The sequence below is a fragment of the Argopecten irradians genome, chromosome 1 (genome assembly GCF_041381155.1).
Source record: "Argopecten irradians isolate NY chromosome 1, Ai_NY, whole genome shotgun sequence".
Lineage (NCBI taxonomy): Eukaryota > Metazoa > Mollusca > Bivalvia > Pectinida > Pectinidae > Argopecten > Argopecten irradians.
In genome coordinates this window covers 54,947,690-54,970,968 of record NC_091134.1, presented here as the reverse complement: position 1 = coordinate 54,970,968, position 23,279 = coordinate 54,947,690, and the positions used below count along the sequence as shown (strand labels likewise).

The following is a 23,279-nucleotide window of genomic DNA, read 5'->3' as shown; positions in this document are numbered from 1 at the left end:
TGTACCAACAAACAACATTAACTAGAATAGACAAACGATGTCACACGCCCACACAAATAACTACCATACATTTCCCACAGCAGTACCCCATCCACGAGGCCTTGCTGAGAGCATGCTCTAGATTACATTCGATTTCATTCACATTTCGAATGGAATGGAATTAGAGTAATGTCGCCATTTATTACGACAGCGTTGCTGTTATACGCAATATCTCCCATGGTTCATTACGAAATGTGGGGACTGCAATTAATGCAGTCAGAGAGAAATTGCGCACGCAAATGTATGTACTCCAGTTTTTTTTAAAGAACATGTATTGCAGTCTGGCGTGAAATTGACACAAAGAATGCCACGTATATCCGCACCAGTTACACTGGAAAGCATACGTGTATTTATAACAATAACCATTCAAATAAGACTTATATAAAACACAAATAAATCAAATATTTTATATGGTTTTAAATACCAAAATCACAAAACATATTATCCATGTTTCCTTTGCTTATGGCCTTGACAGGGTCAGCCGCATAGTCTGACATGCTTTGAGAACACCCGTACTAGTGTCCCTTAACTGTGCCTGAACCCAGTACCTCCCCTGTAAAATAAACAAAAGGCACACAATTGTACATTTGTGGCTTCATCTTGTCTGATCAACAACATTCACATTTTTGTTTAAATTTTGCTCGCGTTTTAATTTTAGTGACGGTTAGATAATTAAAATAGTAAACAAAAGGCTAAATTGAATTATGAATAATGTCAGTAAACTGGATTTAATTTTGAATATTTCAATTCATTTTGTTAATATCACCACACCATACTTGTAATATTACTTCAACCCTAGATTGACTGGGCTATTTGAGTGGATGTGACGAATGATTAACTCGTATGTAAGCGCAAATTCTGAATACATCTGTAGTAAAGTAAGAGTGAGGTAATTTTGTGTGTTCTAAAAGTAAGATAATCAAATATGGAAAGAATGAGAGCCATTCTGTGAAAGGGATATATATATAAATATTGTTATTTACATGAATTACTGATTCATAAATTTTTTACTTCAATGAAAGGAGAATCATTGAGCTCGTTTGGTTTCTACCACAATAGGTGGTGTTATTTAACTCTCAGGGTATCACTATCAAATAAACGATGCAGCTGTTGATTAACAATGTGTTTATGTATAAATTCTGTACGCATTCTGATTGGATGATACGATGAGCTATGACTGAACTACCTTTTCCATAATGTCACGTCATCATTTGTCAATGTCATCAATAATCAAATGACATCATGCTTTGTTATGATCGGCGCTTGACGTTCAAAGCTTATACGTCGTGGTCATTGTGTCAAAATACGTGACGTTTTCATGCATGGTGTAAAATTGACCTGAAGTATTAATAATACAGTTTGACGGACGAGAATTTCATTGATGAGTTTCGTAGATTTGATAAGTCTGAAAGGAACTTGATCTTGATGGTAATGGCTTGATGATTATCTGGCGGGAAATAGAAATGTATACATGTAGTTCGACATTGAGTTTTATTTTCTGGAAGCACTATGAAGATTTGAACACAAAAAGACGTTAAATGTGTACAATTTAACCCTAAAGATGTTCCCAATTAGAAGGATTTGATATCGATAGATTTTTTATCAAACAATGACTTTTCAATACTAATTAGTGTCTTTTTGCTGATGAAAATATTACTAGTATATAGAACATATATTAAACCTAAGACGTACGTATAGTAGATAATGTGGTTTTACAATGTAGAATGAAGACAATGGTAAGCTGTAATGTCCCCGAGTAAAGGGGCACCGACAGGGTAATCCAGCGTTTGCCAGCTGAGGGGGGCAGCTAGTGGATCCATCCACTTGTAGAAATTCCGTATCCAACAGCCCACACAAACTATGAGTACTGAAAATAAATTAATATAAAACAACTAAAAAGGGAAATGATATTAATCTACATCTCATTTATGAGTTCCACTTATTTGAGTTCTGCATAGTTTTGTTTTCATTTCCGGATCCATTTTATTTGATAGATTTCTCTTTGGATTACGACTTTGTTTTTATCATTTCCGGGTACTCTTGACTGTCGTTAGTGCCTAAACTGGTAACACAACGTTTACCCTCCCTTTGTAAGTTTTTTTCCGAAAACATCGCAGTTCTTTTGTATTTATCAAACTACGCTGTTGCTTTTTAATCTAATGTTACAAAATGTATGTATTTGCCTCAGAGTTATGATACGTTTGGATGTTCAGAGTGTAATTTATACATAAATGAAAGGTCAAAACAAATGTATGCTGTGGATATTGTCTTTTATGATGCCTGATATTCTGCTTGAACAATTTCGTTATCTAGAACAGACTATACATTTTAGCATTAATTCTTTTATAAATAGTAAAGACTCTTTTAAGACATAGACTTGATGAGATTTATGACAAACATGAACATTCGTTTGTGATGTGACAACTGTATTTATACGCACTTTGTTTGTTTGTACGACTTTTAAACGAAATTCGTATTATTTGGGAAAGGCAAAATAGAAACTATGTATGCATCTTTTGAATCCTAAAAGGTCCTAGATATTTGTATTATCTTTGACAAATGTCATACCGATTTTTGAGGTCAATATTTTTTACAAGAAAACAATGGTCATAGGACACCATCTTGAGTAACACATCGTTTGACTAGTAAAGTTCACACAGAATTATTGACTCGATGGTTCTAAATTGGAAACACTAAAGCAATGTGCTATACATATCAAACATCAAGTGACCATATATTAGCAAACAAGTATAGTGAAAAACCAAAGCATATCTAATATCAATATTTCCTTACCTGCGGGATAATGTTAACCAGAGAAACAATACTTTCCTCCAAACGACAACAGACAGTTCAAAGTCACTGGATATATCACGGAGGATTTCAAAGTTCACGCGTACATTCAAATTTCCAGGGGCGATAACATTTGCGGGATGGATATGCGCTTCTCTAATGTGGAGGATAGAGTTATTTTGCTGATTTCCTGGGTGATAAAAGAAACAAAATAGATCGCAAAGAAAATATCCGGTAAATCATTATTGATAATTAATTTCTAAACAGGAAAAGAATTTAGAGAACAAATATGAGAATGGAAATGACAATAGATTGTGATAATTGACATGAGAGGTGACTAAAAGTTAAGATAAAGGCACTGTAATAACAAGTTATCGATAACTTTCAACAAGCAGATTGCCCTCTCTTTTGTGTTACGAAATGTCGGTGCAATCGCATATGCAGGAATGTCACTGGAATAAATTATTCATGTTATACCAATGTCGAGAATTTTTGTTTTCATCTACTTTCAAAAAGATATTCTTCTCCTGGTTAGCTCTAAGTGCTATGGAGATGGTACGATAGGATAACCAATTGTATGTATAATGTGACCTGCTAGAATGTGCTGCTTGGCGTCTATGGCGGTATGCTTCAGTGCTGTACTGATATACCGCAGTCTTCCAACACACACTCATACTAATCACACTAACGTTATAATAAAGCTAATCATTACATTGCTGATATGGCGCTACCCAAACGATCCTAAACCAACGATCCATACTAAAAATAATATAAAATAATTATGTAACGAAAACAAAAACAAAACAATTTCGGTTATATATTTTCACTCTGAAGTCTAATGTTAACCGCATATTGCCTTAATAATTAACAACTTTAATTTAGAATCATAAAAATTAACTCACGCATACAGTCATCGATATGGAATGCAGACATGTGACTTGCAAACAGAACAATTATTAAAACAACGGCACAGGCATTGTTAACATTTGAAATGGACATTTTTCTGATTTCCCCCGTCAGGCGTATGCTCATATCTGAAACAAAAGAATTCAACTAAATTTACTGTATTTCTTTATATACCATTATCTTTTAGCAAAATGGTTTATATAGTGATAAGCACAACGTGAAGACAAAATGTCTTGTCACTTTCTTGATGAAATTATTTATCAAAACAAATTGATGTGTTTTGCAGCATTCACATAAGCAGTAACGATTCTCACATAACCTAATTTAAAAACCAAAATGGAATGGGCATAGCAACATACAGATATACAGATCTACTTTATAACAACCCTGTCAAACAGATATAATTTTTATCAACACTGTCATACAGATATACTTTATAACAACCCTGTCATACAGATATACTTTATAACAACACTGTTATACGGATATACTTTATAACAACACTGCCATACAGATATACTTTACAACAACACTGTTATATAGATATACTTTATAACTACACTGTCATACATATATACTTTATCACAACACTGTCATACAGATATACTTTATAACTACACTGTCATACAGATATACTTTATAACAACACTGTCATACAGATATACTTTATAAAAACACTGTCATACATATATACTTTATAACAACACTGTCATACAGATATACTTTATAACTACACTGTCATACAGATATACTTTATAACTACACTGTCATACAGATATACTTTATAACAACACTGTCATACAGATATACTTTATAACAACACTGTCATACAGATATACTTTATAACTACACTGTCATACAGATATACTTTATAACAACACTGTCATACAGATATACTTTATAACAACACTGTCATAGAGATATACTTTATAACTACACTGTCATACAGATATACTTTATAACTACACTGTCATACAGATATACTTTATAACAAACCTGTCATACAGATATACTTTATAACTACACTGTCATACAGATATACTTTATAACAACACTGTCATACAGATATACTTTATACCAACACTGTCATACAGATATACTTAATAACAACACTGTCATACGGATAGACTTTATAACTACACTGTCATACGGATATACTTTATAATAACACTGTCATACAGATATACTTTATGACAACACTGTTATATATATATACTTTATAACAACACACTGTTATATATATATACTTTATAACAACACTGTCATACAGATATGCTTTATAACAACACTGTCATACAGATATACTTTATAACAACAATGTCATACAGATATACTTTATAACAACACTGTCATACGGATAGACTTTATAACAACAATGTCATACAGATATACTTTATAACAACAATGTCATACAGATATACTTTATAACAACACTGTCATACAGATACACTTTATAACAACAATGTCATACAGATATACTTGATAACAACAATGTCATACAGATATACTTTATGTAACATCATTGTCATACAGATATACTCTATAACAACACTGTCATACAGATATACTTTATAACTACACTGTCATACAGATATACTTTATAACAACACTGTCATACAGATATACTTTATCACAACACTGTCATACAGATATACTTTATCACAACACTGTCATACAGATATACTTTATAACAACACTGTCATACAGATATACTTTATCACAACGCTGTCATACAGATATACTTTATAACAACACTGTCATACAGACATACTTTATAAAAACATTGTCATACAGATATACATTATAACAACACTGTCATACAGATATACTTTATAACAACACTGTCATACAGATATACTTTATAACAACACTGTCATACAGATATACTTTATAACAACACTGTCATACAGATATACTTTATATCAACACTGTCATACAGATATACTTTATAACAACACTGTCATACAGATATGCTTTATGTAACATCATTGTCATACAGATATACTTTATAACAACACTGTCATACAGATATACTTTATAACAACACTGTCATACAGATATACTTTATAACAACACTGTCATACAGATATACTTTATAACAACCCTGTCATACAGATATACTTTATGTAACATCATTGTCATACAGATATACTCTATAACAACACTGTCATACATATATACTTTATGTAACATCATTGTCATACAGATATACTTTATCACAACACTGTCATACAGATATACTTTATAACAATACTGTCATACGGATATACTTTATAACAACACTGTCATACAGATATACTTTATAACAACACTGTCATACAGATATACTTTATAAAAACACTGTCATACAGATATACTTTATAACAACACTGTCATACAGATATACTTTATAACAGCACTGTCATACAGATATACTTTATAACAACACTGTCATACAGATATACTTTATCATAACACTGTTATACGGATATACTTTATAAAAACACTGTCATACAGATATACTTTATAACAACACTGTCATACAGATATTCTTTATAACTACACTGTCATACAGATATACTTTATAACAACACTGTCATACAGATATACTTTATAAAAACACTGTCATACAAGATATACTTTATAACAACACTGTCATACAGATATACTTTATAAAAACACTGTCATACAGATATACTTTATAACTACACTGTCATACAGATATACTTTATAACAACACTGTCATACAGATATACTTTATAACAACACTGTCATACAGATATACTTTATAACAACACTGTCATACACATATACTTTATAACAACACTGTCATACAGATATACTTTATAACTACACTCTCATAAAGATATACTTTATAACAACAATGTCATACAGATATACTTTATAAAAACACTGTCATACAGATATACTTTATAACAACACTGTCATACAGATATACTTTATAAAAACACTGTCATACAGATATACTTTATAACTACACTGTCATACAGATATACTTTATAACAACACTGTCATACAGATATACTTTATAACTACACTGTCATACAGATATGCTTTATAACAACACTGTCATACAGATATACTTTATAACAACAATGTCATACAGATATACTTTATAACAACACTGTCATACGGATAGACTTTATAACAACAATGTCATACAGATATACTTTATGACAACAATGTCATACAGATATACTTTATAACAACACTGTCATACAGATACACTTTATAACAACAATGTCATACAGATATACTTTATAACAACAATGTCATACAGATATACTTTATGTAACATCATTGTCATACAGATATACTCTATAACAACACTGTCATACAGATATACTTTATAACTACGCTGTCATACAGATATACTTTATAAAAACACTGTCATACAGATATACTTTATAAAAACACTGTCATACAGATATACTTTATAAAAACACTGTCATACAGATATACTTTATAAAAACACTGTCATACAGATATACTTTATAACAACACTGTCATACAGATATACTTTATAACAGCACTGTCATACAAATATACTTTATCATAACACTGTCATACGGATATACTTTATAACAATACTGTCATACGGATATACTTTATAACAACATTGTCATACAAATATACTTTATAAAAACACTGTCATACAGATATACTTTATAAAAACACTGTCATACAGATATACTTTATAACAACACTGTCATACAGATATACTTTATAACAACACTGTCATACAGATATACTTTATAACAGCACTGTGATACAGATATACTTTATAACAACACTGTCATACGGATATACTTTATAACAATACTGTCGTACGGATATACTTTATAACAACATTGTCATACAAATATACTTTATAACTACACTGTCATACAGATAGACTTTATAACAACAATGTCATACAGATATACTTTATAACAACAATGTCATACAGATAGACTTTATAACTACACTGTCATACAGATATACTTTATAACAACACTGTTATACGGATATACTTTATAAAAAACACTGTCATACAGATATACTTTATGTAACATCATTGTCATACAGATATACTTCATAACAACACTGTCATACAGATATACTTAATAACAACACTGTCATACGGATAGACTTTATAACTACACTGTCATACAGATATAATTTATCACAACACTGTCATACAGATATACTTTATAAAAACACTGTCATACAGATATACTTTATAACTACACTGTCATACAGATATACTCTATAACAACACTGTCATACAGATATACTTTATACCAACACTGTCATACAGATATACTTAATAACAACACTGTCATACGGATAGACTTTATAACTACACTGTCATACAGATATACTTTATAACAACACTGTCATACAGATATACTTTATAACAAAACTGTCATACGGATATACTTTATAAAAACATTGTCATACAGATATACTTTATAATAACACTGTTATATATATATACTTTATAACAAAACTGTCATACAGATATACTTTATAACAACACTGTCATACAAATATACTTTATAACAATACTGTCATACGGATATACTTTATAACATAACTGTCATACAGATATACTTTATAAAAACACTGTCATACAGATATACTTTATAAAAACCCTGTCATACGGATAGACTTTATAACAACACTGTCATACAGATATACTTTATAACAACACTTTCATACAGATATACTTTATAAAAACACTGTCATACGGATAGACTTTATAACAACACTGTCATACAGATATACTTTATAACAACACTTTCATACAGATATACTTTATAAAAACATTGTCATACATATATAATTTATGTAACATCATTGTCATACAGATATACTTTTTAACATAAATGTCATACAGATATACTTTATAAAAACACTGTCATACGGATAGACTTTATAAAAACACTGTCATACAGATATACTTTATAACAACACTTTCATACAGATATACTTTATTAAAACATTGTCATACATATATAATTTATGTAACATCATTGTCATACAGATATACTTCATAACAACACTGTCATACAGATATACTTTATAACAACACTGTCATACAGATATACTTTATCACAACACTGTCATACATATATACTTTATAACAACACTGTCATACAGATATAATTTATCACAACACTGTCATACAGATATACTTTATAATAACACTGTCATACAGATATACTTTATAACAACACTGTCATACAGATATACTTTATAACTACACTGTCATACGGATATACTTTATAAAAACACTGTCATACAGATATACTTTATGACAACACTGTCATACAGATATACTTTATAACAACACTGTCATACAGATATACTTTATAACAACACTGTCATACAGATATACTTTATAACAACACTGTCATACAGATATACTTTATGTAACATCATTGTCATACAGATATACTCTATAACAACACTGTCATACAGATATACTTTATAACTACACTGTCATACAGATATACTTTATAACTACACTGTCATATACATGTATATATACTTTATAACAACACTGTCATACAGGTATACTTTATATACATACAACACTGTCATACAATACAACACTGTCATACAGTATACTTTATAACAACACTGTCATACAGATATACTTTATAACAACACTGTCATACAGATATACTTTATAACAACACTGTCATACAGATATACTTTATAACAACACTGTCATACAGATATACTTTATAACTACACTGTCATACAGATATACTTTATGTAACATCATTGTCATACAGATATACTTTATAACAACACTGTCATACAGATATACTTTATAACTACACTGTCATACAGATATACTTTATGTAACATCATTGTCATACAGATATACTTTATAACTACACTGTCATACAGATATACTTTCTTCCGATGCTGCACTACTTACAAAGCTTTTACTACGGTGTCGGAATGTGTGTCATGAATGGACGATAATTGTAGTACAAAGGCCATACAGAGTTTATTTACATAGGTCGCTGCATCAGTCGTGACTTTTTTTTCTCAACCTGGGTTAAAAAGTAAAATATTGAAATTCTGTTCTGTTTCCATGGAACTTATATCAATGTTGAACTTTGAATATATATTTGACAATATAGATAACTACATAATTCATTTCCGAACTATGTAAATTTGTAAAATAATACCGCTCCTAATTTGTGGATACAAGAATTTACTGAATAGGAATAGATAACATTAATTATGTACGTAATAGTTTCTTTTATTCTGTCACACAATTGAGACCATATTTCAAGAAAAATAGTCGTGATATTTTTTTCTCAACCTGGGCTTGAAATTAAAATATCAAATTTTGTTCTGCTTGCTTGAAACTTTTATCAATGTTGTTTGCATATACATATTACCATATAGATAACCAGACAATTCCTTTCCAAATTACATACATTTGTAAAATACTACTGCTCCTAATTTGTGCATGATTGTCAGCCAAAACCAAGCAAACCAAACACATAACCACAGCATCAAAATACAGTGTACGCTGTCTCAGAACTTCAAAACAGAATATATTTGAATGATTTGAAAAACAAATTGATGCTAATTGTCGACTAGAAATTGGTATAGCCTGTTAATCCACATGTGATGCAGAAATTCAGAACACTGCTAGTAACTAAAATGTAATTCTTACCTGTGTATTGCCGTCGCCCGAATCAATCCGAGTTAGGAAATTAATACCTATGGATTTCTTTCCCTATTAGTAAATACTTTCTTGTGTCAATCTATTCACTGAAAAAGCGACTTGGCGTAAGATATAACCTGTAGTGTGAAACTGTAAGTAGATTTGTGTGCGTTTGTGTCAGTAGGGCGCGTGCCCTACACTTGCTGTAAACTGGCATTAGTCCAATTTATCCTTATGGTACTGATTATACTATACAGTTACACGGAATTGTTTATGAAGCTGGCAAGTGCTTCGTGTAGAAAACAAGACCAGTTATGTGGTGTTAGTCTGTTCTATTTAAATGAAGTCAAGTGTTATGTAGTTATTACGATCTAGTTATACGGCAATACTGAAGATATAAAAATATCACTGTTGATATTTCCACACAATATTGACTAATCAGAAGAACCCAGCATTTATAATGAAATTATCGTTTAGGCGGGAATATTCTTTAAAAAACTGATGTTTTGTAACACGCATCTTTCCCTTTTATTTATTTTATTTCTAATTGTTTGGTGCTTAATGTGCTGCATAGAATTATATTTGTATAAGATTTTTTTCTGTAAGTTTTAGCCTCATGTGTGAAACTTAATTACATGTAATAAGCGGGGAAATCATGGCCGATGTAAATGTATGCACTGGTATCACTTGGCCTAGTTTATTACCTAGAATAGAGATGTAAAAAAGCTATAAATACATTATCTAGAATCTTAAATGAGTGTTAATTTTATTTAAGATTTAATGAAACGAGTCTAAGAAGTTTATATTTTTGCGAACAAAAAGCAACCTTCGAGACGAGTTTCATAAAATCCCGTATGAAATGAACACAAATTTAAGATCGAGTACTTTTTATCACATAACTACCAACACCTACATTTCAAAGAATCTCACGTCCAACGTGTGAAAATCCTGCGGAGGCCGCCATTTTGTCTTGCCTTCCTCGAAATCATGACGTCACGACTTTTTTCCTGACGTCATTTTATTGTTTCTGTCTAGACGTCATAACGAACTTTCAGCCAAAGAAAATCGCTCCAGGTCATATTACACTAATGACAAATATAGAGAATACACGGTTAGTATCTTACAATATAAGGTTTATTTTGGTGCGAGACTTAGGAAAGCCGAGATGACGAGGCTTTGCCGAGTCATCTCGGCTTTCCGTGTCGAGCACCAAAATAAAACTTGTATTGTAAGATACTAACCGTGTATTCTGTTTATCCTGCAACCATTATGGCATTCAAAACGAAAGCAAATTGACAGTTCCTTACTTTGTTTCGCTCGAAGCGAGACGCTTCTTTAATGCGGAGGTAAAGATTCATTCACTTAACCGAATGAGAGTGCACTCCTTTTTACTGCCGTGGGAAATAAAAAAGCGCATTCACAACCAGTCACCGTAATTCTATTCAGTGTGATATATCACTGAAAGGAAATGAAAATACTCAAATAACAATAAATACCCATTAAAGAATTACTTAACAATACATACCTTTGTCATGAGGAGCCAAGAAAAAGACGGCACCGCCATACGAGATTTTCGATATCGTAAAAATGACGTCATTTCGGTGAATGTGACGTCACGTTTTAGCGGGACTGAATGACGTTTCATTCACCGGAAGGTTTAAGTTCTGGGTCAAGTTAGAAAAAGTGCCGTCAGATATGGAACAAATTCACGTGATCGTATTGACGGATAAAGCATATCGTATTGACGGATAAAGCACAAGTTTATCCGGCAGTAGTTATCGGTCAGTATGTGGGACAGTTGCAGGATAAATAGAGAATACACGGTTAGTATCTTACAATACAAGGTTTATTTTGGTGCGAGACTTAGGAAAGCCGAGATGACGAGGCTTTGCCGAGTCATCTCGGCTTTCCGTGTCGAGCACCAAAATAAAACTTGTATTGTAAGATACTAACCGTGTATTCTGTTTATCCTGCAACCATTATGGCTTTCAAAACGAAAGCAAATTGACAGTTCCTTACTTTGTTTCGCTCGAAGCGAGACGCTTTTTTGATGCGGAGGTAAAGATTCATTCACTTAACCGAATGAGAGTGTACTCCTTTTTACTGCCGTGGGAAATAAATAAGCGCATTCACAAACAGTAACCGTAATTCTATTCAGTGTGATATATCACTGAAAGGAAATGAAAATACTCAAATAACAACCAATACCCATTAAAGAATTACTTAACAATACATACCTTTATCATGAGCCAAGAAAAAGACGACACCGCCATACGAGATTTTCGTTATCGTAAAAATGACGTCATTTCGATGAATGTGACGTCACGTTTTAGCGGGACTGAATGACGTTTCATTCGCCGGAAGGTTCAAGTTCTGGGTCAAGTTAGAAAAAGTTCCGTCAGATATGGAACAAATTCACGTGATCGTATTGACGGATAAAGCATATCGTATTGACGGATAAAGCACAAGTTTATCCGGCAGTAGTTATCGGTCAGTATGTGGGACAGTTGCAGGATAAGCAAAAATATTACATGGGCGAAATCACTGAATATAAGTCGGATTATGTGATAAATAGAATTTTTTTTTTTTTTTTGATGCATAACAGTCATATTTCATCTTGTGAGCTAGAAACTTTGATATTTCTTTCACTCGTGCTTTGTTATATTTCATCTTCACGGGGGAGAAACTACGTACAATGTACATGGTTGCCGTTGCAATTAAAATGGCGGAATATTGTTCGCTTCAAGGTAAAAATGATATGCTGTGTCACCAATAACGACAATCTCAATACGACAATGAGTGCACCGTACCCCAGACATTTCCATTTAACTGTAGCAAGTGTTATTTGTGTTATAAATCTCTCCGCTTCTTCAAACACTCCAACACAATTTCAAAATAGTGCCTGATATCGTTAACACAATCAAGCGTGGTTTTGTAAACAATCCAAATTTCTGCATATTTCCGATGTCGCATGTTTAATACTTTGTTATATGATGTTGCATATTGTAATTAATCACTGTTTCATTTTGAATTCAGTATATAATCCTCATATTAAGATATACTATCTACGTTTTATCAAAATGATGTCGTTAACACTTAAAATTGGAAATGATGTCGTCAACACTATCATCCAATTTCGATGTTTGGTGGCTCGTATATTATTGTTAAAAAAACCCAGTAGTTTTTTCGATAGTCATGTTTGAACAAACGGGAAAATAACTTATTCCTATATCAATTGACTTGCTATGGAGTATCCCTATGACATTTAGCACCACTGAGAATCACGGAAAACAGCCACTTACGCTGGATACAACTTCCTTTCCATTCAGTTATGATTCGTAAGACGTAATACACGTATAAATACAGTTATCATTAGTCGCGTGTGATCGTTTCTTTTTATCTATAAGATCTTTTAAAATGGGTTTAACGTTTAATTACTTTCCTGATTTTTAAAACATGGCTATGATGTCATCTTTTGTGTCCCCAGTACTTTATTTAGACTAATGTTCAAGTACTTGTTCTGTCTGTAAATTAGTACACCTTTCACTGTACATTAGTTTACCTGTAACTAATCTACAGTTCCAGGTAAACTAATGTACAATGAAAGGTATAGAGTGACACTACATGCAGCATTGTAAAATTGGACAGATAAATAACAAATAAATGTAATCAAATTCAACATAAATGTAATAGAAAACTTCAATAGTACATATTATTACATATTTTCTGTTTTATATATTGATTCGTGGACATCGGCATAAATCCAATCACATCAACCACAACGCATAAAATTACTCCTTGTGTTGAAAATCAAGACTCTTTAGTATTTCGACAGCACAGGCATTCCTACAATGATGTTTTAATTTTAGATAGGTATATGTACTTTCTTTCTTTGAAAATTGAATGAATGCTTTTGGTATATTTCCCAATAATTCCACTGTTAATTGCTTCATTTCTTGAATATACATACACGTAACACATAAATCCACGTTTCCCAAATTGAATAATTTCGGTATAATTCCTTATCCAAGAATCACACAAAGCCTACTGAACAAATTTGAAATTTTAAGCTTTCTTTTCATCACTTTGCCGTTTTCACTGAATTTCAATGTAGTTTCCTTTAGAATCCACTAAATCTTGATATTATGTTTTAGGACCAAACATATTCTTCATTTCATAATGTCGAGCGGTATATTCAAAATTAATTCGTTTCCATGGTAATCCTCCATATCTTGTGAATTTTCGACAAGTTTTATCCAAGTGAATGGTCTGCCTCCGACATAAAGAGTAGTTAAATTAACATATCACAAAATAAACTCTGTTATTGGAAATTTGATAATAATTTTAGATATTTTGAGTATCTGATCTGTACTGTCTGCCATGTTGCCTCTTGTACTGCTCCACTCAGAATGAAGAGAACTCAAACTCACAAAAAATTTATTATCTGGTAATAGCATTGGTATGGAATTTCATGAACAATTCATGCAATGCATGCGCGACCAGAGTAGACATATATTACAACAATTACTGTGCTGACATGTTCAGTGTCAAAGATGATTGAAAGCATTACCTCTAGCTGTAGATTAGTTACACAATAGCCATAATTAGCATTGTAAATCAGAGTGCCATGTTTTAAGTAAGAGAAACACCTCAAACTGTAGATTAGTCAAGATAATATCTTGACTAATCTACAGTTTTCGGTGTTTCTCCTATACATAAACGAAAGTCCAAAAAGGCAATTTAGGGAAAAAACACATATACATATAAATGTAATATATCGAAAAAAAAAATAAAAAATGTCATGTAAATAACCAAGCAGAAAATTGATTGGGTAAAACAGTTCAGAATCGCAATGCAAAATACGCCAATGCGACATTACGAGGCCTGACAGTGGGCGGAGCGAAAAATAACCCAGTCAATGTCACAACATTGTTTTCTGGTATTGTCGCATAATTTTGTCGTATTGGCGCGGGTCGGAGTATTTCTTTGGCTTAAAACACTGTCGATCATCTCATCATAGAACCACAGAAGCGACAATACGACAAAGTCGAAATCAACCACCTTAGTTTTCGTATATTTGGCCTTAAATAGCAACCGAAAGTTACACTGAAACTACAAGTGACTATCACCAAGTATTACAAATAATACATCATCTTTAGATTATTTTAGCAAAGAAACACATTTAGATCACAGTCAACTATGTTTAACTTATCATTTAGAAGATATATTTCAAAGTAAAGCTGTAAATATATAATAATGCTCTCTACACTGGGCACATTTCCGGATTTGCTGTCGAGAACACCATACCAACATCGGACACTTTACATCAAAAGTAGGCATATCTTCTATGTTAATGGTCAAATAGTATTGATGATGAGACGGTTAACTGCAATTCTATTTTGCAGAGGCCAGTGTTTAAGAAAACAAGTACCGTAAATCCGTCCAAACATGCATGAACATAAATGGTGAACAACGACTCTATTTTGTAAAACATGCATGGGCTTTTCGTATTATACTTGATCACCAAGGATGACGTTTTTTAGATCTTTAGCACCGCGCACATAAAGAAAAACTTATGTGATGACAAAAACTATATAATTTATATACATCTGCCAAAGACGCTGATCTGTCGCCTCGGATATGACATAAATCAAGTCGCATACAAAAATCCATGAGAACGTGGTCACTATACTAGCATCTAGCGACCAACTTTTAAAACTAAAGACGTCCTTCAGAAATTAAGTTTTATGATCGATGTAAGCATCTGCCAATTCCTACTAGAACGAATAATTACACGCTGCCTTCACCCCGTTCCCGTCAGGATGACTTTTTGTCCGTCCGTCGTCCAGATAATAAAATACTGTTAAAGGATATTTAACGGTGAATATACGAGCCATCAAACATAAACATTGGATAATAGTGTTGACGGCATCATTTCCAATTTTAAGTGCTAACAATATCATTTTGATAAAACGTAGATATTATATCTTAATATCAGGATTATATACGTAATTCAAAATTAAACACTGGTTAATTACAATATGCGACATAATTTAACAAAGTTTTCAACATGCGACATCGGAAATATGCAGAAAAACCACGTTTGATTGTGTTAACGATATCAGGCACTATTTTTATATTGTGTTTGAGTGTTTGAAGAAACGGAAAGATTTATAACACAAATAACACTTGCTACAGTTACATGGAAATGTTAGGGGTACGGTGCACTCATTGTCTTATTGAGATTGTCGTTATTGGTGACACAGCATACCGTTTTCTACCTTGAAGCGAACAGTTTTCCGCCATTTTAATTGCAACGACAACCATATATGTGACATAGTTTCGCCCCCGTGAGATGGAAACTATGATATTCTTCGCACTTTCCACCACCCGCGGTATGGAATGTAACTGTTATTCATCAAGAAATAAGAAATATTCTCTATGTATCGACGACAACACCAGTTTATAATACATTTGTGTTGAAATGTTACTAAATGCCATTGAGTCTTACTTGTTTTAAAACACGTCGACCCAAAATAAGAATATCAAATCATTTCTGCCAATGCAGTTTGTTGACTTAGTTGTAATCTCATAAACAATAGAGAACAAAAAAGGTGAAAACTGAAGTATATGGATGGAATGACGTTATTAACGGTAGAAATATTATACACATAAGATTCCAGAGTCATAGCTTTTGGGGATAACCGTAGACATAGCTTTAACTGAAAGCTTTGTCTCGGAATGCATTCATTTTCCTTGCGATATAGATTAGTTGTGATTCTCCGAGCATAGTAGGTGCTGCAATATTTTATCTGGCTATACTATAATATGCAGTAAAATAATCAATCCACAGTAGAATATCTAGAATGCTTTTTAATTCGTGGTCCATTTTTCATGAAGCAATTCAGTGATATTGTTTATATCTTAATGATCATTCGAAAGTCTGTATTTACTTTTATTAAACCTTGGTATTTTATTTTTGCTCTTATAAGCATAGTAGGTGCTGCAATATTTTATCTGGCTATACTATAATATGCAGTAAAATAATCAATCCACAGTAGAATATCTAGAATGCTTTTTAATTCGTGGTCCATTTTTCATGAAGCAATTCAGTGATATTGTTTATATCTTAATGATCATTCGAAAGTCTGTATTTACTTTTATTAAACCTTGGTATTTTATTTTTGCTCTTATAAATGATTTTATTCTTATCAGAGTACCTGTTTGTTTGTCTAAGGTGATTTCATTGTGATGATTCTCAATTAGGAAAGCATTGCATTGAAGACGAAAATCTTTTTTTTGACTGGTTTATTGCTATTTCAAAGATCAAATACACACAATAACTATTACTGGCATAAAATCAAATCGATTTTATTTTCAATAAAATTAGTACATTCGTACTAGGTCCAATGATGTGTGCAGATCTCCCAAAATAGGACTCAGTAGCTAGACAGATAGAATCCCATGGAATGACAACCTTTCAGCTCGCCTGTGATTGGGTGTGTCAAACGTGCCTCAGCCCAGTAACGTCCCTGACAGGTAAAAAACCATCACGTGAATTAGTGTTAAAGTGTTTGCATGCACAATTAATCCGAAACATGCCGATATAATGATAAAAATATGAACAACTCTAATTGAACATTAGCAATATAATCAATACAGAGACCAGCATGAACCAGGTGTTCCTCATGAGTAAGTGTTCTGTACAACCTCAACGATACACAGAAGTACAAAATCAGAATATGTTATGCATATTGTGAATATCATGGGAAACTATTGAATGCAAAATGAAGTGATACATGGTCATTAATGAATTTATTGATTCGAGTCGGGTATTGAGACTTTAACCAGTGTAAAGCCGACGTATGCAAGATCTGTTTCAATCAATGGAAGAGAATTAAAGTATACATGTAACTATTGTTATATATTTACACTTGTTAGGCTTGGTCACTATACGCTAATACTAGCCGATTTTGTTTACCATAACTGCATGGTAACATTGAATTTTGAACTTGCGTATGAAAATGTTCTATGCAACGTAAAAGGACTACTTTTTTTTAAAGAATCACATGGCTTTGTTTACATTTTGACGCATTATTACGTGTATATTGTTGTTTTTCATACAATTTTGGAAAAATGTAAACAATATATACATGTTTTATATTCATATATGATTAAAAAAAATTAAATTAACAATTGTATAAAGAAACGGAAAAATATCCCGACCGGGGCGACGTGCTTTCATTTTTGTTAAAAATGATGGGTGTCAAATGTAAACATTACCTCTGGGTCTATGTTCGTCCTACGATCGAGTCTTTGGGGTGGACGGGCGTGAGACCCTCTGATAGAGGTCAGTTATAAACATATCCTTTTGTCTTTGTTCTTTGAGAATTTAATCATGTGTATTATATGCACCGCTAATAATCCAAGTGTTGACAGTTACGCGTCACCACAAATACCTTGTATCCATCGAACACAAGTAAATTTGTTTCATCTATCGATGGCGATGGATCTAAGCGTAGATTATATAATCACATGACTCCCAAGGATGTAATATCGTCAAGTCAGACGACATCTCAAACACATTGAGCTACTTGAAAATCGGTGTTTTGACAACTTCGGCAAACTCGAGTGTGTAAGCGTGCGTCAGCTTCGCCTCGCTGCACAATAACGGTCACCGAGTTCACACATGTGGCCGTGTACAAATTCTTTAAATGTTATTACGCTATATATTAACTTTTAGCAAAGTTGAATATACATATATATTTAAAGTTCTGATCTGGTTAAAAGAAAATTATCTCTGAAATTAACTGTGTTTATCATGTTTATTTTACAATAAAATATTGAACTTTTTGTCGTCGCGGATGAATAATTCTACCTTATGTGAAGAGTCACCATTCGCTTTTCAATTGAGTAAGCTCCTCCCACTTTTGACCGAATTTTATTGAATAATTACGTCACATTCGAATGACGATTTTATTGCATAAATTATAAATAAAAAAGGCATGTGAGTGTAAATATAGGGATTGGATTTCGCTTTTATGTTAACCATGCTTGTATGGAGCAATTCCTCTAAGAATATATTCAATATGGATATAACGCGCCCCACAGAATATATTCTTAGAGGAATTGCTCCATACAAGCATAGTTAACATAAAAGCGAAATCCAATCCCTATTTGTGAGTACGTAGACTCGTACATTTACAGAGAAGCCTGTGCTCACTCATCGGCGATACGCCAGGGGTTAGTATCACTGACGTTATATCCACCTCAGGACTACATTATAGTAAAACTAGAGGTACCACAATGTGTCGTTATTCAATTAATTTGATGTACATCAAAGGATAAAATTCCATGTGTGTTTATGTTGCCTCTAGTTTTACAATGAGATAGTCCAAGGGTGAATATAACGTTAGTGATAGTAACCCCTGGAGTATCGAGTATGGTACTTACTAAGAAACCACAATAAAAATGCAATCATTACGATATCATGATGATGTGATCGAACTTTACAAACGAGAAAACATTTTGTACTTACATAGGGTATGTCATCTGGTTTGGTGATATCAAAGGAGGTCCATGGGAGGGTGTAGCGACCCTGTGTGAACGGACACCTACAGGGGATATAGGCATTAGCCAGCTGGGATGGACACGCTGTTGTTCCGTATTCCTCCGAGAGGGAAGTGGACAAAAGGCTACACAGGCTGTGTGTACTGTCAATAAATCACATGTAACTAGCATTGGTATCTCATTGATCTATGATTTGTTACATCAACATTGTTTTCCAGACCCTTTGTATGAAATATCAAAATATTAACAACACCCAACGTTAATATATACGTGAATATATTTGTTTCTCCATTTTCTTGGTAAAATGTGTGATGTAAGTGGATTTGGAGAGTTTTACAAATTAAAATTATTTTCTATCATTATATGTATTGCGTTATCGTTATCGTTTATAAACCTTAACATTTTATTGAAATAAAAATATCGCATATGATATCGCCATTTCAAACCATAATTGAAGGGAGAATATGACTTGGCCATAACAGTAAGTTAGACCTTAATATCTCCTTATGAAGCTGACATCTTACCTCTGATGTCCTGTAACCCAGAACCACCAAACTTTTTTCTGCACACGCACGGACAATTCGAGATCACCAGGAACATTTTGGAGAATTTCAAAATCCATGGTCACCTGCAATTCACCAGGGGCCACAACTGTGGTAGGGTGAATTTCTGCCTCGTGAACATGGGTGACATTATTTTGGTTGTATTGTCCATTAGCTGTAAAACAAATTAGAATTATATTTAAAATAACAGTAATTCAATGCATTTAAAAAAAAGTTTTCAGTAAAATTAGCTGTTCATTTTTAAAAACACCAGAGCACGTTATATTGTATAATTGTATTTACATTAAATATTACATGAAATAAAAATTATAAAGTAGGCCTAGTATAAAATATCCAATCAAATCCATTAAATTTTGTCCTGATTATCTTCAAACCCATGCCAATTTTAATCAAAATATCAAGGTTCATAACATAATCGTTTTATAGTAAAGATTGAGCCAAATTGAATTTTAACTGAGAACCTGACTTTCCAGAATTGGATTTTGCTCTTCAATGATATAACAGTAGAAAGCCGTTTATAGAAGAGAATGATCATAACAAGTTAAAGGGTACTGATCACTTGCAGTGGTATCTCTTAAAAACAAACGTAAGAATACAATAGTAGGTACTAGGTTTAGATGAAGGAAAAAAGCCGGAATACCCGGAGAAAAACCACTGACCAACGGTCAGTATCTGACATTTGTCCCACATTGGACCATATATTATTATATATAATAACCACTCGGTCACAGCGGCCCAAATGTTCATCCACAACTTAAAACTACATTGACATACAATGGTCGATAAATTTCTATAGTGATTAGCACTCACTCATGCAGTCTTCATAGTAGAAGGCGTCAGTGTGACTCGGAGCCAAAGCACACATCAAAGCAAGGATTGCTGCCGCGGAAACACCGAAGGGGTTCATCTTTGTATACTTCGAACCAAACTTCTCTTCAGACTGTAACAAAAATTGATGTGGATAATAAAATGACAATACCTGGGTAACACAGGCTTTTCGTAGGATTATATATTTAAAATTACCAGCAAAGAGACCAAACGATATACTCGTTTGAAATTATATATGAAGTAAAGAATACCACACATATGAAATATCAGAATAAATAAATGCTTATTTGTACTTACATATAACAATGTTCAGCAACGACTGGTGCAGTAGGCTAAACAGTACCACGATTTATATCTGTATCCTACACCCTCATAGCAATACAGTGTATTCTAAAAACAGGAAATAATTCGCGGTACTGGAGAAAGTATTCTTAGAATATATGAAAATGAACAACACACAACGTACATGATGTTCGTCATAATACTCGATTAGTCAATCGACAATTCATGGCGTGATGCATACCGATATTTTCAAGCTGCTTAATAAGGTGAAGAAAAATCCTTTATTGAACTTATTGTTTTAAATTCGGAGTATTTTCTGTATTATTCTTTATTTACATCCCCATTACGCACTAATACCTTATTTGGCACGGTAAAACCTGCATGGCAGGGGGATGTTATCAACTGTCCTAATTCCGTTTTAAAAGAGTTTTTATTCGTTATTTTCACGATCATTCTTTTCTATATTTTGAAATTATTGTAACCCGCGTTTAAAAAAATTACACAAATATTTAATTTTCTAGGGTATATCCACCCACTTCTAATTTCAGAAAGACATATGATAGTTGAGAGGCTTATGCGCTATCTTCAATGTTTCCCCTTATTTTGGTTAGTGGTATATCTTGCCGCACAAGGACCCTGAGGGCAATTTCGGTAGAACTAACGGACCTAGGCTGAACTTTTAACTTGGTCATAATGGTTTGATGATTATTTCAACCAGTACAATTTGTTCGTTTCTTGAAGCACATCACTTAGATGTTGAATCCAAGATTGCGGACCTGATGTTTTTCATTTGTAATTGAAATAATTGTTGAAAACAAGTCGTTATCAATTGATAACCTTTATATCCATAAAGCTCTTCAGATAGAAAATCATTAGTTTTTGAATCTAAAGCGTATCTTTCATACGGGTTTCGCCATATTGGAGAAATCCAAATGCGATCGATTAGGTGGTGCTGTATCAATGCAGTAAAACTGGCGCAAATCCGCAAAACTACACTTGTTTATTGTTTAAGCACCAATAGAAAACATCACTACACCTTATTTATAGGTGTCGACAAAAACTGCCTTCGATTATTATTAATATCAATTTATAAAAACTAAACGTCTGCTATATGTTCATATAGAGGTCGAACTCTTGATAAGAACTTGCCTCGAAATAGTCTGTTGGCATCCCACAAATCTGCCCATACGAGATAACCTTGACATTATCCACATGCTATGTTACCACGGACGAGTCCATTTTGGAGTTTCGACTATGTCTCACTATATGTTTGGCTTGGTTTTATTCAGTTTAACGTCATATTACCAGCCAGGGTCATTTAACGACTATCATGTTTAAATGATGGTTTAAAAACGGAGTCCACGGAGAAAAATCACCGACCAGAGGTCAGCACCTGGTAACATCACAACAACTCTCGACCCAGATGTAGAAGGATTGTGGTGTTATGTCATGAAATATTGACCACTTGCAAATTCATTACATAATTGTATTTTGTAAGTTTACCAAATGCATATTTTCACCATTAACAATCAAAATCAAAAATCAAATAGAGATAAACACCGTATATATCTATCTATAGATAACGAACTTGTTAATGCTGCTTATAGCTAAAATTCCATAAG

The 23,279-nt window shown here is 32.7% G+C and overlaps 2 protein-coding genes across 5 annotated transcripts; both read right to left on the bottom strand.

Moving 5' to 3' along the window:
• Nucleotides 1–432: 432 nt before the first annotated feature.
• On the bottom strand, nucleotides 433–11,400 carry LOC138333856 (ganglioside GM2 activator-like). 4 transcript variants are annotated; one of them, XM_069282499.1, is made up of 6 exons: nucleotides 11,328–11,399; nucleotides 9,671–9,788; nucleotides 3,732–3,863; nucleotides 2,833–3,019; nucleotides 1,732–1,906; nucleotides 433–592 (listed from the first exon to the last, which is right to left on the bottom strand). In XM_069282499.1, the coding sequence occupies exons 3-6, from the start codon at nucleotides 3,859–3,861 to the stop codon at nucleotides 500–502; spliced, it is 585 nt and encodes a 194-aa protein (XP_069138600.1). In that variant the 5' UTR covers nucleotides 3,862–3,863; nucleotides 9,671–9,788; nucleotides 11,328–11,399; the 3' UTR covers nucleotides 433–499. The 4 variants fall into 4 exon arrangements, with proteins under 4 accessions (XP_069138600.1, XP_069138592.1, XP_069138617.1 ...); XM_069282491.1 differs by lacking the exon at nucleotides 11,328–11,399 and adding an exon at nucleotides 10,424–10,654; XM_069282516.1 differs by lacking the exon at nucleotides 9,671–9,788 and having other exon boundaries at nucleotides 11,328–11,400.
• Nucleotides 11,401–17,723: 6,323 nt separating this feature from the next.
• On the bottom strand, nucleotides 17,724–21,755 carry LOC138310851 (ganglioside GM2 activator-like). The gene is made up of 5 exons (XM_069252183.1): nucleotides 21,673–21,755; nucleotides 21,358–21,487; nucleotides 20,509–20,701; nucleotides 19,953–20,127; nucleotides 17,724–17,946 (listed from the first exon to the last, which is right to left on the bottom strand). Exons 2-5 carry the CDS (start codon nucleotides 21,452–21,454, stop codon nucleotides 17,854–17,856), a joined length of 558 nt encoding a protein of 185 aa, XP_069108284.1. The 5' UTR covers nucleotides 21,455–21,487; nucleotides 21,673–21,755; the 3' UTR covers nucleotides 17,724–17,853.
• Between the last annotated feature and the right edge of the window lie 1,524 nt (nucleotides 21,756–23,279).

What these genes read in the sequence shown, in the direction of transcription:
- LOC138333856 (XM_069282516.1), bottom strand. Translation starts at nt 3,861, where the DNA reads ATGAGCATACGCCTGACGGGGGAAATCAGAAAAATGTCCATTTCAAAT. An exon ending in CCATATCGATGACTGTATGC is followed by an intron (nt 3,020 to 3,731) that starts GTGAGTTAATTT and finishes TTTATCACCCAG; the next exon opens with GAAATCAGCAAAATAACTCT. An exon ending in TGGTTAACATTATCCCGCAG is followed by an intron (nt 1,907 to 2,832) that starts GTAAGGAAATAT and finishes ATTTATTTTCAG; the next exon opens with TACTCATAGTTTGTGTGGGC.
- LOC138310851 (XM_069252183.1), bottom strand. Translation starts at nt 21,454, where the DNA reads ATGAACCCCTTCGGTGTTTCCGCGGCAGCAATCCTTGCTTTGATGTGT. An exon ending in CTACTATGAAGACTGCATGA is followed by an intron (nt 20,702 to 21,357) that starts GTGAGTGCTAAT and finishes TTTGTTTTACAG; the next exon opens with CTAATGGACAATACAACCAA. An exon ending in TGGGTTACAGGACATCAGAG is followed by an intron (nt 20,128 to 20,508) that starts GTAAGATGTCAG and finishes ATTTATTGACAG; the next exon opens with TACACACAGCCTGTGTAGCC.